Source organism: Nannospalax galili, unplaced genomic scaffold (assembly GCF_000622305.1).
Source record: "Nannospalax galili isolate Female #2095 unplaced genomic scaffold, S.galili_v1.0 scaffold278, whole genome shotgun sequence".
Classification (NCBI taxonomy): domain Eukaryota; kingdom Metazoa; phylum Chordata; class Mammalia; order Rodentia; family Spalacidae; genus Nannospalax; species Nannospalax galili.
The window spans coordinates 15,126,972-15,142,881 of NW_008347536.1; the positions used below are offsets into that span (position 1 = coordinate 15,126,972).

The window sequence follows — 15,910 nt, forward strand, 5'->3', positions numbered from 1 at the left end:
TCAAAGCAATTTGATGGTCCTAGGAGATCTAACACCTTGGGGGGGGTGTACTTGGGGGGGCTCTCCAGCCACCCCAGTTCTTGTGTGTGAGTCCCTAGCCCTACCCAGCTGGGGGACTGCCCTTAGCTTGAAAGGCTAAGAAAGCATGATTCTGGAAGTACAAGTGCATGTTTGCCCTATTAAAAATTAGGAGAGAGGGCCTTAATGGCAACCTCTACGTTCCAACCTCTACGTAATCTAAGAAGGAAAGCCAGGGAATGGGTATGGTGACTGGTGAGGCAGAGCGAGAAAGAAATGGAAGATGGTAGTCCCGGAGTTTGGGTTAAATGATGTAGGTTATGGGCTTTTGTTTGGAACCTGGAGCTCTGGGTTCAAATCAGTTGCTGGAGAGCTCTAGGCAAGCCTTTGCTTACTTGCATAGCTTTCTTGTAATTATGATAAGATTATATAAAACCCTGCAGGATAGAGATTATCTAGCCTACATTTCAAACAGTATCCAAGAGGCAGTGACTGGGTGCTCATTACCTTAATTATTGTAATAATGGCACCCACTAGTGTCAGCAGCTGGGTCCCACTTACTTCTCACACAATGTTTAGAAAATAATTAGTTGTGTGTGTGTGTGTGTGTGTGAGAGAGAGAGAGAGAGAGACAGAGAGACAGACAGAGAGACAATGAATCAGTCTCATATAGCCCAGGCTGGCTTCAAACTCACCATGTAGCCTAAGATGATACTGAACTTGTTATCCTCCTGCTTCCACCTTCAGAGTAATAGAATTATAGACAGGCCTTTACCACCATGCCCAGTTTATGCAGTTCGGAGGATGGAACCCAAAGTTTTGTGCGTGCTAGGCAAGCACCCTATCAGCATCCCCAGTTCCTATTAAGTAACTTATATAAAAAGTTCAGCACAGAGAAGACAGCCAGTAAATGCAGCTTCCTGTCTGCATATTTCAATATGGATACCTCTGCTGGCACTTAGCACAGGCTGGGCTTCCCCATTCCTCTCAATAAGAAGAGTGCAGATGACGGAGCTTGCCCATAGAATGCAACATCCCTTCTGGGCTTAAGATCCTCAGGTGACTATGTGGAGGAAGGTGGGCATGGGTCAGGGCAAGAGACAATATGGTAGGAAATGGTAGCGATGCTGGACTTGGAGGCCTGACCCTGGGCCAGGCAGGGGAGAAGGGGAGAGGTGAGGGTGACAGCGATGGATTAGGAGAGATGAGAGGGAGAAGCTTCGGGAGAATGGGAAAGCAGGCAAGGAGTCTAACCCACTTCAAAAAACAAATCAGTGTTTCAATTATTCTTAGAAACATCCATCTACTTATTAGCAACAGATATGTTGATCATGACTCAAGAGTATTAACAAAAATCATTGTGTACATGTTTGTGTGGGCATGTGTGTGCATGTTCACATTGTGTGGGTGTACATGTGTGTACACATGTGTGTGGAGGCCAGAGGTTGACAGTGGGTGTCTTCCTCAATCCCTGTCCATCTATATATTACATATATAGTCAGGGCCTCTCACTTGAATGCAGAGCTCACCACTTCAGCTAGTCTGGCTCGGATTTGGCTAGTCTAGCCAGCCTGCCTGCTCCAGGGATCCCCTCTCTCTGCCTCACTAGCACTGAAATTGTAGGTCACTCACCACACTGCTGGGCATTTTACATGGGTGCTGGGGACCTGAACTCCAGTCCCTATACTTGTGTAGTGAGCACTTTACCCACTGAGCTGTCTCCCCAGCCCACAAATACCATTTTTAATGATACATGAAAGTCAGTTTCCTGATCACCTTTGTAGCATGGTAGGTGAGATACAGGGCGATAGAATGGAAGGGAAATGCTATAAGTGGCTTTATTCAAACCCAAAGGGACTGTGTGTGTGTGTGTGTGTGTGTGTGTGTGTGTGTGTGTATGTTGCCCGAGTTCTCTCAGGGTCCCTTGCTCCTGGCGCTATTAGACAAATCATATAACACATCTTTATCTGAATTTTTCATAGTTTATATCCTGGGTAGGGGAAATAGAATAACTTACAAAGGCAAACACCGGGGCCCCACACTGACACCCTGTTCCACTCTGTGGCTCACCAGTGCTCCGTCCCAGATCATTTCTACACCCTGCCCACAGTCTCCTTTAGCTTTTGCCCACACCTCCTGGGCCTGCAGTCTTGCTCCAGGTCGGTAAATGCCCCCTCTCGCAGGTAGGACACCGGGGCCATTTTTTCCGGGCTGCTGGCTTCCAAGATGGTGCCAACACTCCTCCTTCGTCGGCTAACTCTCCGCTGCTCCCTCTCCTTAGCTAACTCTCTGCAGCAGGCCCACCCCTGGGAGGAATAAGTGCCCCTCGGCACACACTGTGTGTAGAGGACAGAGGAGAGAAGGACAGATGGAACAGAGGAAAAGGAAACAACATCCCTGTTTAATGTCCTACCTGCTTGTGGCCTTTTCGTGTAATTAGCCTTTTTGGTTTTCATATTATCCATCTATGCATCAAAACTACTATTTATACCACAGCTTTTAATCGGTAAAGCATTTTCATTGTTTGATCCCCAGACTTCCCTGTAAGATGTGTCAAGACTCAGAGAGGGGCATCAGCATGCCCACCAGCAAGTGTACAGTCCAACTGAGACTCAGACTCAGACATTCTGGGAGCAGGGATGAGGCAGGACTTTGGTTTGGAGCCTCCCGGACTAACAGCCCTTGTTGGCTTGCCAGGCCCAGGTAAAGTCTGCATTTTCGGTGAGAAGATATATACTCCCGGCCAGAGTTGGCACCCCTACTTGGAGCCACAAGGACTGATGTACTGTGTGCGCTGTACCTGCACTGAGGTAGGTTCCTCTGGCCACCAGGTCACCTTCATCAGGTACATCTGGGAGAACAGGGGGTGGGAGGATAGCCTGACTTGAGGCCCGGGCATCCAGGAACGAGTGCCCTAGATGTTGTCAGAGGTAGCTGTGGTTCAGTGGTGGGGTGAGCCGAGGACCTAACCTTCAGTTTTCTTCCCAGCTTGTGTGCCAGTCTTGCTGCTTCCTGACAGCCAAGGCAGAGCCTTTGTGGATTGACTTCTCCTTCCTTTCCATGGAATTCCCTCCAGCCCCATCCTAGATTTAGGGTGCATTCTTCTATCTTGACTGGTCTAAATACTTGTTCTTTAAGGCTTTGCCCAAATGGGCAAATGACCTCTGCCTGGAAGTACTTCTCCCTGTGTAAATGTCTCTGTCTCATTCTGTGAGACAGTAACATGCATCTCCCAGATGGAACCCTGCAAGAACAAGTCTTACATCCAATATGATACCCTGCCAAAGCCTGAATCAACTAGAGGAGAGACCATGTTTTTGTTTTCACTTCTGTCTTCTCTCTCTCCAACTGCATCAGTCAGCTTTCCATTACTACAACAAAATGCCTGAGATAATAAGCAAGAAGGAAGGTTTATGCTACCTCATAGTTTTGGAGGCTCCATTCCATGATCAGTTGGCTTTGTTGCTTTGTGGTGAGACCATACCTGACAGTGGGTGCAAGTACAGAATAAAACTGCTCACTTCATGACCAGGAAGCCACAGAAAGAGAGGAAGAGACCAGAGTCCTATAGTCACCTTCAAGGACACACCCCCAGTGACCTATGAACCTCTCACAAAGCAACACCTCCTGAAAGTCCACAGAACCTCCCAAGAGCATCACCCTGAGACACAGCCTTTAGTTTATGCACCTTTGAGGGACATTCAACATCCAAACTGTATTATCAATCCAGCACTTCCACAGGGCCTTGCATAATCAACTGTATATAATAAAGGAGACCCTGGAATCCAGAATGCTCCAGAGAGGTGTGAGATTAGAAGTGCAGGAGGAGAGGGGTTGAGGAGGTACTCATCCAGGTGGCGTGTCTCCAGCTTGTTTTCTGGACGCTGGTGTTGAGGAGGCTCCTGGCTCTCCCTCTGTACTCCCTTTCCCTCACAAACCAAGAGGGGGTGGTAGAAGCTCCAAGGGCCTCTCTAGTTAAGACAGAGCCTCTGGGGGCAGAGAAGAGTTCCTGAGGAGACCCTGAAGGGGGAAGTAGTGGAGTAGCCCCTCCCTTCACTTCCATACTGGGCTCACTCCTTCTGGGTCTTTCCCTCTGGCTCCCCACTGCTTGTACCATCTTGGTGCAATAAGCCATTCCAAAAGGACTTTATGAACGATAGCCAGAGAACAGAAAGGAAACCATAACAGAAAATTCCAGACATATCATGTGGTCCAGTTGACAAAGTCCAAGTTTTATGAGCCATTGGAGCTTATTCATACCTCCTTCCCCAGAGTTCACACATGTAGTTTCTTCAACCCAAAGGACTGTTGCCCGTATTTCCATAGTGTAACCTGAACCCTACATATCTCTCTACAATGCCCTTCTTTACCACCTAAGCTACCTTCATCTCTCACCTGGATGGCTGTACCTGCCAACAGGTCTCTCTGATCTTCTCCTCAAAACCCACCTTCCATGCAGAAGCTGGAATCATCTTTCCTGAACATAGAACTGATAGTATCACTTTTAAAACAATAAATAGCTTTGGTTTTTTTTTTGAGACAGGGTCTCATGTAGCCCAGGCTAGTTTCAAACTTGTTATATATCTGAGGACGACCTTGAACTTCCGATTTTCCTACCTCTACTACCTTAGTACCCAGATCAAGTGTCTGCCACCATGCCCAGTTTGTGAGTTGCTGGTGATGGAACCCAGGGCTTCATGCTTGCTGGGCAAGCACTCTACCAACAGAGCTACATCTCCAGCCCCCTCGGCAGCTCTGCATGCTTCAATGTCTACCTTATTCTCCAGTTTCACTCCGTACCCACACTCTACTGAAGCCACACTGACCTTCTCTCCACCCCTCCAACACTTGAACATTCTCACTTATTCCCTCCAGTGGAATAGTCTTTTCCACATCTCATAAATGGCTCCCTCTCCTTCCCAGTTCATAACGTGAATGTTGCCTCCTTAAGAGGTCTTCCCTCACAGTTGTTTCTATTTTTGTTGTTGCTGTTTTTTGAGACAGGGTCTCCCTATAGTCCCAGCTGGCCTGGAACTTGACCAGGTTGGCCTTAATCACAGAGATCTGCCTGCCTCTGCCTCCAGAGTACTGGAATTAAAGGTGTGCTCCATCATGCCCCGCCATTACAGCTGTTTTTTTGTTTGTTTGGTTGATTGGTTGGTTAGAGATTTTTGGAGGGGCGTTGTTTGGGTTTTTTTTGTTGTTTTCTAGGGTTTGTTTTTAGGTCTTTTTGAGGCAGGGTCTCCCCTGAAGCCCTAGCTGGCCTGGAACTCACTATGTATACCAGGCTGGTCTTGAACTCATGGCATTCCACCTGCCTCTGCCTCCCAAGTGCTGGGATGAAAGCTGTGTGCCACTCCATACCCAGCCATTACAGCTATTTCTAAATGTGTTCATTTGATTACATTTCCTGGGTTGATTTGGCCAGAAAGCTAACATCTGAAATCATTTTCCTGCTCACATGCTGTTTTGTAGTCTATCTCGAGCCACTAGGATGCAGGTTCTGTGAGAACAGAAAGCTTGTCACTTCCTCTCTAGTTCTCAGAGAGGAATCAATATACTCAGTGCATAGGTGCCAGAAGTGGCTCAGCATCCCAGGCAGACACAGGCCCTGGCTACAGTGTTTAGCTGCTGTGATCGTAGGCAGTTAATCTCTGGTACAGTCTTCTTTCCTTTTGAATGTGTGAATGTTGAGAATATGAAGTGTGTCATCTATGTTTACACAGCTATTCCAGAAATGGTGTCTATGACTTTCCAAATAGGTTTCCTTTGGCCACAAAAAGCTTTTTTGCCACAAGCCCCCCTTTTACCTCCAGCCTTTCTCTACCTCATCTCCTGGTGTATGCTGTTGATCGCCTCTGGCTCCTTCCAGATCAGAGCCAAGAGAAAGAATGAGCGCTTTAGACCATACATCCCTTGTATTCCACCTAGTTTCTCATCTGACAGCCTCAGTTTGCCCTCTCGACATTGATTAACTTCCAATGAGTGTTGGGTCTCTAGACTTCTGTTGAACATTAGGCTAGTTCTATGGATTCAGAGATACCTCTTAGTACTGATAAGTTTTTGACTTATCTCTGGTCATCTTAGGCCACAGGGTCCCCAGAGGGATTAGGCAGTCTAGAGTCTTCCATAGAGTAAGAAACTGCTTGTGGAAGAAGTGCTATCCACAGACCCTGCTGGGCAGAGGTCAGTGGGAAAGAACTATGCACAAGGGGGCTAGAAACAAAATTTTCCAATTTCAGAGTTTTAAGTGATACTGACTCCCCTTATTTGAGACCCTCCATGTCTGCCTCCTGGCTCTCTCTCATCATTCACCCACACATTCAGATTTTAGCAGGTGCTCACTTGGAGTCGGGCCCTGTGCTGACACTTGCTTTGGAGTTCATGGTTGAATAAGGGAAACAGATATAAATGGCCCTCCACCATACAGTGCAGTGAGCCTGGCACACAGGGAAGAGCAAGGTGTGGGAAGGCTGAGGAGGGGCTGAGAGATGGCCTGGTGCACAGGACAAACCTCCCAAAGGGGCTGTGGCCCCTGCCCTTGCTCTGTGCATCTGTCACTGTGTTTTCTGTCTCATTCTCATTTGCTGAACTTGAAGAAGTCAAAGAATTTCAAGTCCCTCCTTGGGTGCTAATTCCAAAGGCTCTGTCCAGGGTTCCCTTCCCCAGACCTCCTGGAGATTTAAGGAGTGGGAACACAAAGCCCCGAATCCTTTCCACACCAGGTCTTTAGTCTTATCCCATCTTGGTCACTTGCCCGTAAGTGTTGCATTCCTTTGACCACAAGGTGGAGGGTACCTGTTCTGAAAGAATGAAGCCATAGAGTTAAAAACAATGTAGTCAAAGCACCAAGATCAATGTCAAGATAACTCAAGGTTTTTACTTGTATTTTTCACATTCAGGAAGGGGACACAGCATCCAAACAAACCCATGAATACCTCTGTCCTCCCTGCCCCCCAGGGTCAAGGATGCAGATGACTAGGCCAAGTGAGATCTGCTTAGTGGGCAGGGGAGGGACAGGGCTCAGCTGAGTTTGATTGTAGTCCCCTCATTAGCTTAAGACAAGGCATTGTGCAGTTGGGGTGGAGGTTTTCAGAGAGGATCCCTCAGGCAGGAGGCAGTAGTTCCTTGGAAGGAGAACTGACCCTTGTATCCCTTTCAGTCTGGCCACGTGAATTGTTACCGCCTCCGCTGCCCGCCCATCCACTGCTCACAGCCTGTGATAGAGCCACAGCAGTGCTGTCCCAGGTGTGTGGGTAAGTGGCCTCGCTCTTCCCCTGGCGCTGACCTCTCTCCATTGCCCTTTGTCTCATTCCTGATGTGGGCCCCTGGCTGAGAGAAAGTCCTGGAAGGAGAAGGGCAGCCTTGCCCATCAGAGATGTGGAGACACAGAGATGCTCAGGACTCACAAGTCGGGCTAAGTAGCAGTGAACTCCCGGCTCTTACCTTGGTGTGCATAGCAGGAGGAGGCAGAAGAAGTAACAACTGGGCTGGCCAGATGACTCAGCACTTGCCACCAAGGCTGGGGACCTAAGCTCCATCCCTGGGATACACCTGGTAGAAGGAAAGAACTGACTCCTACAGGTTGCTCAGCTCCCACTATGCATGCCACCCCCCAAGTGAATGAATAAATGTAATGCAAGCATTTTAAAAATAAAGAGAGAAGGGGCTGGAGAGATGGTTCAGCGGTCAAGAACACGGGCTGTTCTTCTAGAAGACCCGGATTTGAATCCCAGCACCCACATGGCAGCCAACAACTGTCTGTAACGCCAGTCCCAGGGGATCTGAAAGCCGCTTCTGTCCTCCGTGGGTGCACAACATGGATGCACTTACGTACATGCAGGCAATACACGCATACACATAAAATAAAAATAATAAATAAAATATTTTTAAAAAAAGAGAGAAAGTAGAAAGAGACTGAAGGAGACGGGCCGGCTTGGCCAGCTGACCACACACTTGGTCTCCAGTCCCTCTGGCTAGGCAGAGGTGAGTGGACACAATCTGGGAAGGGAAGGTGAGTGATTTGGAGCTGGCTTGGATTTTCCGTTTTTATCACAAAATACCTGAAGGTAGGTACTTATTCAGAAAAGAGCTATTTAACTTACAGGTTTGGAGGTTGAAAGCCCAAGATCTGGTGACCCCATCAGTTTGGCCTCTGATAGGAATTCTGTCAATGGGATTACAGCTTGGTAACGAGATGGGAAGGCAACCGACTGTGCAGAAGGGACAGGAGCATAAGCTCAACTTGCTTGATGTCTCACGGGAGCTAACCAGAGTCCCACAAGAATTACATTAATCTCTTCCAAGGGTGGTGTGCCCGGGGCCTCTGCAACTTTCACTAGGCCCCACCTCTATGTCAAATCACCTTCCAAGACCACCACACCAGGGACCAAGCTCTGGGGGACACCCTCAAACTGTATCCAAACCCTAGCCGTTCTGTAAGGGAGACTCCACTATTGTTACCCTGCAGCCAGGAGTGACCAAAGGACTTGGCATGTATCCTCTGAGGGTTCCCCCAGGGCTCAACTTTGGAGACTCTCTGTGTCCCAATGCTAGATGTATATAATTTCCTGAATTTAAGGTTCTAAAAGCCTCAGGGACCAGGATTCTAGGAAATAGAAGTCAGAGAGAGGTGAGATAGCTTAAGAAGAAACTGGAATGATCCAGTGACCTGTGAAGGACAGCAGATGTATGGGTGGGTAACTCAGACCAGGAGAGATATTGAGAGAAGCGATGTTCAGAAGTGAGAGGGAAGCAGTGAGGAAGGGGCCCTTGAGTTCTGGCCTCAGCTCTGGGGTCTGGAGCCAGACTGTGCTTCTCAGTAAGGAAGCATATGTGAAAGACCCACTTTCTAAGTGGGAGTCCAGCAGGGTTCTGTGGGCCTAACATGGGTCATACACAGCCCTTGCTCTGGGTGTCCTGGGGGAACAGAAGCTTTTGGCTTCATGCTGCCCAGTGAGGGGGCATTCCACCTCCTCTGTGTCTGATGCTGGCTCCAGGGCCTTTACCTCTCCAAGAGAGTTAGATTTGACCCTGTGCCTTGGCCTGGCAACTTCTTCCTTAAATGCCCTTCCATCCTGTCTGTCCTTCCATCCTCTGGCTTCTGCCTGCTTGGTTCTTCTCTTTCTCCTGGACTCTGTTAGCTGTCAGTCTTTAGGAAGCCTTCCTTGGCCAAATTAGGGGCTCCTCCTCTGAGTTTCCCCAGCTCCTGTAGTTCCGCTGCCCTGGCCTTTACCATGGTACAGTATATGTGCTGTAGCTTGTCTCTCTACTCCTAAGGCAGTGAGCTTCTTGATGGCAGGGCTGAGTCATGTCATCACCCCATTCCAGATGGGGCCTGGGGCCTGGTGCAGAGAAGGGGCTTAATGAAGGTGTTGTGAAAGGATAAGAGGGATGTCCCAGGACAAGGGGCCGTCCCCTCTACCCAGCAAGATGAAGTCTGACTGGACAGTGATGAGGAGTTGGGCTTAGTAGCCAGTGAATGATAGGAGATTACATCAAGTACTAGGCAGAGGGAACCCCACCTGATTCCATGAGAATGTGACTCCAAGAGTGCAGGAACTTGGTTTCCCAGCTGTATCTCTTAGTGCCTATAACCAAGCCTCACACAGGGAGGTGCTTTGTGAATGCTCATGGGCCTCAGACACTGAGGGGTAGCTAGGCAGCAGTGGAAAACCATGAGAGGGAGGTCAGATGTGGGTATCGGCAGCACCTCTTGGCTAGCAGATATAGGAAATGGCTAGGAAGTTCAAAGCCAGAGCTTGGTTTAAATGCTAAGGGGGGATGGGGTTCTTCAAAAAAGTGGCCTGCCTAATTCTGGCAAAATCTCAGATCCACATAAAACCTCAATTCCTTCTTCCCCTTGCCCCTTCCCACCTGCAGATCTTCAGGCCCCCTCTGGGCTCCGGGCCCCCTCAAAGTCCTGCCAGTACAATGAGACCACATACCAACATGGAGAGATCTTCAGTGCCCAGGAGCTGTTACCTGCCCACCTTTCCAACCAGTGTGTCCTCTGCAGCTGTATCGTAAGACCATCTATATTCCCTGTAGCCCAAGCTCATGTCCTGCCTGCAAAGAGCACACAGGGCAGACAGGGGCAGGGGAGGGTCTGGGACACAGATGGGGCCAGCAGTAGCAAATGGGATTTAATCAGAAACAGCTTAGACTCCTGTCTGTGCTCAGAGCAGGGCCTAGGGGCAGCAGGGTTGACAGTCTACGATGGGGATGGGGGGCAGAGGGTGAAGCCAAGCAGGGACTGGCATAGAAAGTCTTCCCTCTTGCTTGGAAGGGTCTAGGTGTGGCTCTCTTCCTGTCCCAGACACTCCATGTAATTATTCTTACCCTTAGGCTTAGCTTTCTTGTCTCCTTACTCCCTGATCACCAAACTTCTCTGGCCTTGGTTCCTCTGACTCCTCAAGGGGTCCTCTGGGATGATCTGTAATGTTCTTTCTAAATGGGGTGTCAGAGACCTGTGGTTGAGCTCCAGCTCTACCCTGGTGTTGTGTGACCTTTTTCCAAAGAGACTGAAACTAAGATCTGTTCATCCCAGATAGAGATGAACAAACCAAAGGAGCCATTCACCCAAACCTAGCTTGGCAAGTCAATGCGTTTATTGGGATCACTTATAGGAACATGGGTGACTCAAAAGCAACTCTATCACTGTTTTGAAAAGCCCAATGGAAAATGAGTGACAACTAGCATGCCTGGAGTTCCCTGCACAACTTGCAGGCAGCTACACAACAGCCCTTTTCTTGGCTATATTTTGCTGTTTATATAACCCTGGAGAGGGGGCTTGTAGCTCTTAGAACCTTCTGAGCTTTCTGAGCCTTGTAAGGGTCCTTAACTTTCTGAGTCTTATCAGCCTTACTCTTCCCTCCAAAAAGAAACATTTGAATTTGGAGAAAATAGCTGGATAACACTAGGTTCTCTGTGTGACTTTGGAAAATCACCTTTCTTTTAGCCTTTCTCCCCGTTTCTTCAGTTTCCATCATTCTGAGACTCTGAATCTTTATTTTTATGTGTATGAGAAGTTTGCCTATATGTATGCATGTGCACCATGTGGGTGCAATGCTTGTGGAGACCAAAAGAGGGCGTCAGAGTCCCTGGAACTAGAGTTACAAATTGTGATTCACCACCTTGTGGGTGCTGGGAACCAAACTCAGGTCCTCTGCAAGAGCAGCCAATACTCTTAACCACTGAGCCATCTCTCCAGCCCAGAGACTGAATCTTAAAACTATCCATGTGGCAAAGCAAACAGCCTATTAGTATCTGGAAATGATTGCATGTCAGCCTAGCAGATGACTTCTGTTTGCAGGGCCCAGTCATCTTGCAGTGGGATAGAACATTAGGTTCATGTTCATAGAAATATCTGGGTCTATCCAACAGCTCTAGAAGGATGTTGGGCTTGTTTTTCAGGTAAGCAGTTGGAGCTCAAAGCAGCTGAGCAGCTTGCCTAAGGCCACACAGGCAGAGTGCAGACCCAGGCCTCCCTCCAGGCCTCCTGAAGCCCATGTTCTTTTTTCACTACCGTGCTGCTTCCCATGAAAGGCAGAGCCTAGATTAGGACAAGGCTGTGGGTAGAGGAAGTGGTGAATATTCTAGAATATTCTAGTAGCTCCTTTGTCCATTCTTCCTGGATGCATGGCTCCCCTTTCTTTCTTCTCATCACTGTTCATGGCACTGGCTTGGGTTCTAATCTTCTCTCTAGGAACAAGATCCTTACTTCTCAGACTCATGGGTTGGACTACCTCACTTCCTGCAAGAACGTGGTATATTACCATTGGTTTTCATGGCCATGCCTTCACCTGATTTTCACAAACCATGAATGTGCCCTCTCTTCTCACAGGTGAAACTCGGGCCGAAAGAGAAGTCTTCTCTAAAGGCACCTGGCCCCTTGCCTCACAGAGGGCCATGCATCCTGCCCTATATCCTTGTCTTTTGCGGGGGAAGGGGGTCCTGAAGTTGGAGGCCAAGAGCTTTCAATAAGACCAAGATAAGCCCAGGTGTCAGCCATCTAGTCCGCACCCATGCCAGGCCCCTCACCGAGGCCTGGGAGGACATTGATTTCAATAGGAAAAGCCTGAAGCCTGTACCCAGATCTCTTCTACTCTGGTTGTCTCTGTCACTGAATAGAACAGCCCCCAGCCCTCTCAGGAGCCCCTTCAACTGTAAGATGGGGAAAAGCCCACCTCATAGGTTGCTGAGTCTAGGGAACACTGGAGGTGAAGTTCCTTTTAGGGCCTGGCGTGAGAATAGGAACTGGCTTGGCCTTGCCCAGCAGCCATATGCCATGCCCTCCCTTCTCCACCTCAGGGGAGATCTCAAGGCTATTTGCTCCCAGAGAAGGGGGGCTTCCCTGAGCCCTAAGACTGATCTTCATCAGAGCTCATCTCCAGTCTCATGTGTTCTGCCTGTCAGGAAGGTCAGATCTACTGTGGCCTCATGACCTGCCCTGAACCTGGCTGCCCCACTTCACTCCCACCGCCCGACTCCTGCTGCCAGATCAGCAAAGGTGAGTGTCTTACCTTTAACTGTCAACTTGATGCAGCCTAGGGTATTCTGGGAAGAAAGCCTTGATTGAGTTTCCTAGATCAGATTGGCCTGTGGGCATGTCTGCAGAGGATTATCTTGATTGTTAATTGATGTAGGAGGGCCCAGCCCACTGTGGGCAGCTCCATTCTGTGGGCAGGTGGTCCTGGATAGCTGCAAAGCAAACCAGCAAGCGGGGTCTTTGACTTCCCTCAATGATGGAATGTAACCTCTAAGCTAAAATTAACCCTTTCCCTCTGCTAAGTTGCTTTTGGTCAGAGTGTTTTATCACAGTAATAGAATGAAGCTAGAAGAGTGAATCTCCCTGAGGTCTTCCAGGGTCCCTCAGTGCCTACTTCATGCACTATCAGGAGAAGTCTCAGGGACAGCCAGCTTGTAGTAGATGGGTCCTTCCTGCAGAGAGGTGGTAGCTTGGTGTGGACGTTCCAGAAAGCAGGACCCATGGCTAAGGCTGTGTCGGGCCACTTCTATCATTCCAATTCCAGGAGTACACATGAGGGCAAGTGAAAATGTGGGGGTGGGAGACGAGAAAGAAGACTTTATCTACCAACTTGTCAACTCCCATTGATCAAGGCTCAGGTTACTCACCTTTGTTAATGCCCCCACTCACTAGGATATGGGTGCCAGGAAGTCTTGGAAGCAGCAGGAAGTGGGGAGGAAGAGCATGGCAGGGACACAGACAAGGACAGGACTGAGGGCAATAAGTTGGCAGGTACAGAAGGGGCACTGCTGCAGAGCTTGTAGTGCCTGGGCAGAGTTCCCACAACCTGACAAGGTTGACAAGAACAAAGTGGCACCCAGGAGGGAACAAACATGGGCTGGGGCCATGTCTTTTTCTATAACATAGGACACAGAATTGGTCTCCTGGAGTAACATCTCTGGGTAAAACTGAGGCCAGCACATGGGCTGGTAAAGGGCAGGCTGGGCTTGAATAGAGAGATGCAATTGTACTGTCTCTGTGGGCTGGGGCAGCCAAGGAAAGATTCTTGGGGAGACCCCAGGTGTTGGCATTTTGGATGGTGTTCTTGAGTTTAGTCCTGGTTTTTGGCATCAAATGCCATAAATTCCTTGCACCTCTTGGCATCAGTTCTGTGTGGGCACTGAGAGACTGGCAGTTTCTAACAGCCTAATTCCACTCTTCTGGGTGTCTGAAGCAGAAACATGATGCCAGATGGTGTGGTGACATGAGGGCTGGAGTGAGAGAGGGGTGTTGAGATTCAGGAAGTTTTGGGGCTCCATGTTCTGCTTCCCTCAGGAATAGCAGCTAGAAGAGACCTCAGGGCTCACCTGGAGGGGCAGAGGTGCTGTAGAGTAGGGCCCTGGGAGTGTGTATTGAAAACCAGGGCCTGGTGACATCACATGAAACTAGATCAAGTGGCTGTACCAGGAACTGCAACGAAGCTGGTTGTAGGCATGGGATGCTAGGATCCTGGGCTGTCCATGATGGACAACAAAGGGATAACCAGTATCCCAAAGGGGGGACTTTTAAATAAAGCCTCAAGATGCTCTGGTTAGCTGAGCAGTTCAGTACCAATAGCAACCAGAAGTCAGTATGGGGAAACTGAGGAAGCAACCTAGTGGAGACTTAACTTAAAAGAGATGAGGACAGGCTGTATAGAGAAGTGTAAGCCCCCTCCCCACCTTCCCACAGTAGCTGGTAGGCTGGTGTTGCAGATATAGCACTAGGCATGGCTGAGAAGCCCAAGGCTGACCCAGCTTCCTTTGAGTTTTCAGACAGGGCAAGTGAGAGCTCCGCTGAAGAGAATTCCACGCAGCTGCAGCTTGGGGAGGTGAGTGTGAAGCTTTGCAGGCAGGGTAAGGAGAAGGTCTGCTATCCAAAGCTAAAAATGTGCACAACTCTCAAGCAGGACTTTCCTTTCCCCTGGGTCAGCTACATTGACATCCCCATATTCTGGTCCTTCTCCCTAGTCTGTAATCATAGCTCCTATCACGACTGATGGGCCTGGAAGGGAAGAGTTTACCACACAGGGGAGGGCAGGCCCCAAGCTCCTTCATTTCCCTCTGGGGACTCTCTCTGGCCCTGTTCCATTCAGAGCCTGTGTCTATGCTGCACCCAAGCTCCTGAGGGAGTGGCCTCTTGCTTAGCCCTGGCTTCTCCACCTTGCTCCTGGAGTGCTGGTTCTTTATCAGAGGTCTGCCCTTCTCTTCCCTTCTCCATCTTGGCTCCTGTCAGTCTTGTCTAGGCTTGGTATGACCTGCTGCCCAGCTCTCTTTGGTCTGAGAGGAAAGAGCTAGGAGAATGAGCCATGCCCTGATTCAAGTTGCCCATCAGTTTTTAGGTCTGTGTTACAGTGTGAAGACTCCTCCTGCTCCCTGGGCCCCCTGAGTCTGGGACACTGGAAGCTGGACTCCTTACCTCTCCTTCTCTGCCAGGACATCTGCCTTTGTCAGGTTGACTTTGCAGGAGGGCCCACAGACCTGAGCTATTCCACCCTTTCCTTCCTGCTTCTCCCTAGAAGGCAGTGTGTGAGGCCCACAGGCCAGTGTGAGGCTCTGGCCAGCAACTTCTTGGCTAGCTGAATGATTTAGGCAGGTCACCATTTAGAGGCTGCATTCAAATCCTTCTTACTTCAACTCTACCAGTATTTCCTGTGTGCCTGAGCCTGTGCTGGGCCCCGGGATAGTTTCTACTCTGTCAGGTCTGTCCCTGAGCCATGAAAGAGCTGCCTCAGAGACTACAGCAGAAATAAGTTGTAGAAGGGATATAGGTAACTCTACGACAGTGAGGGAAAGGATAGGCTCTGTTCCTTGTCACCAGCCCCTCACTCCACTTTCACAGCCTGGAACTGCACAGTCCCCAGACTGAGCTGTGGAGCTCCCACCCCATAAGCCATCCCAGCCTTCCTAGGCCTGGTCTGGAAGACCGGGATCTTGGGATTATGGATTCCAAGGATTGATAAAAGGAAGGGGTCTGGGTGGCCACTTTTTAAAAACCTTCTGTCTCTGGGTGGAACCTGCTCATAGTTTTACTGCCCTGTGGGTTTCTGGAACCTTCTGGGATCTTCATCATCTGACTTTTCTTAAGCATTAAATTTTCTGCCCCTGATTCTATATCCCTCTGCTTACTCTGACTCCAAGCCTGGCTCTGACAAAACCTGGGAAGCTCTTGGTGGAGGCTGGCTGGCCAAATCTCTGTCCTTACTGTTTTCAAAGATGTCTATGAACATCTTAAACCCCACCCAGTTCATTCTGCCCAAGACCTACACAGAGCCTGTATTCTCTCTCTTCTCTCTCTCTCTCTCTCTCTCTCTCTCTCTCTCTCTCAGGGTTTTCCTGTAGCCCCAGCTGGCCTGGAACTCACTATGTAGACCAGGCTGGCCTT

At 49.3% G+C, this 15,910-nt stretch overlaps 1 protein-coding gene across 3 annotated transcripts in view; it reads left to right on the top strand.

The window, feature by feature from the left end:
• Chrdl2 (chordin like 2) overlaps positions 1-15,910 on the top strand; it is a 33,833-nt gene that overhangs the window by 9,282 nt on the left and 8,641 nt on the right. For all 3 annotated transcript variants that reach the window (XM_029568857.1, XM_008844255.3, XM_029568858.1), the window contains exons 2-6: positions 2,716-2,828; positions 7,181-7,274; positions 9,901-10,043; positions 12,436-12,529; positions 14,302-14,357. In XM_029568857.1, the coding sequence (XP_029424717.1) occupies positions 2,716-2,828; positions 7,181-7,274; positions 9,901-10,043; positions 12,436-12,529; positions 14,302-14,357 (500 nt within the window). The remainder of the gene's footprint in view (positions 1-2,715; positions 2,829-7,180; positions 7,275-9,900; positions 10,044-12,435; positions 12,530-14,301; positions 14,358-15,910) is intronic.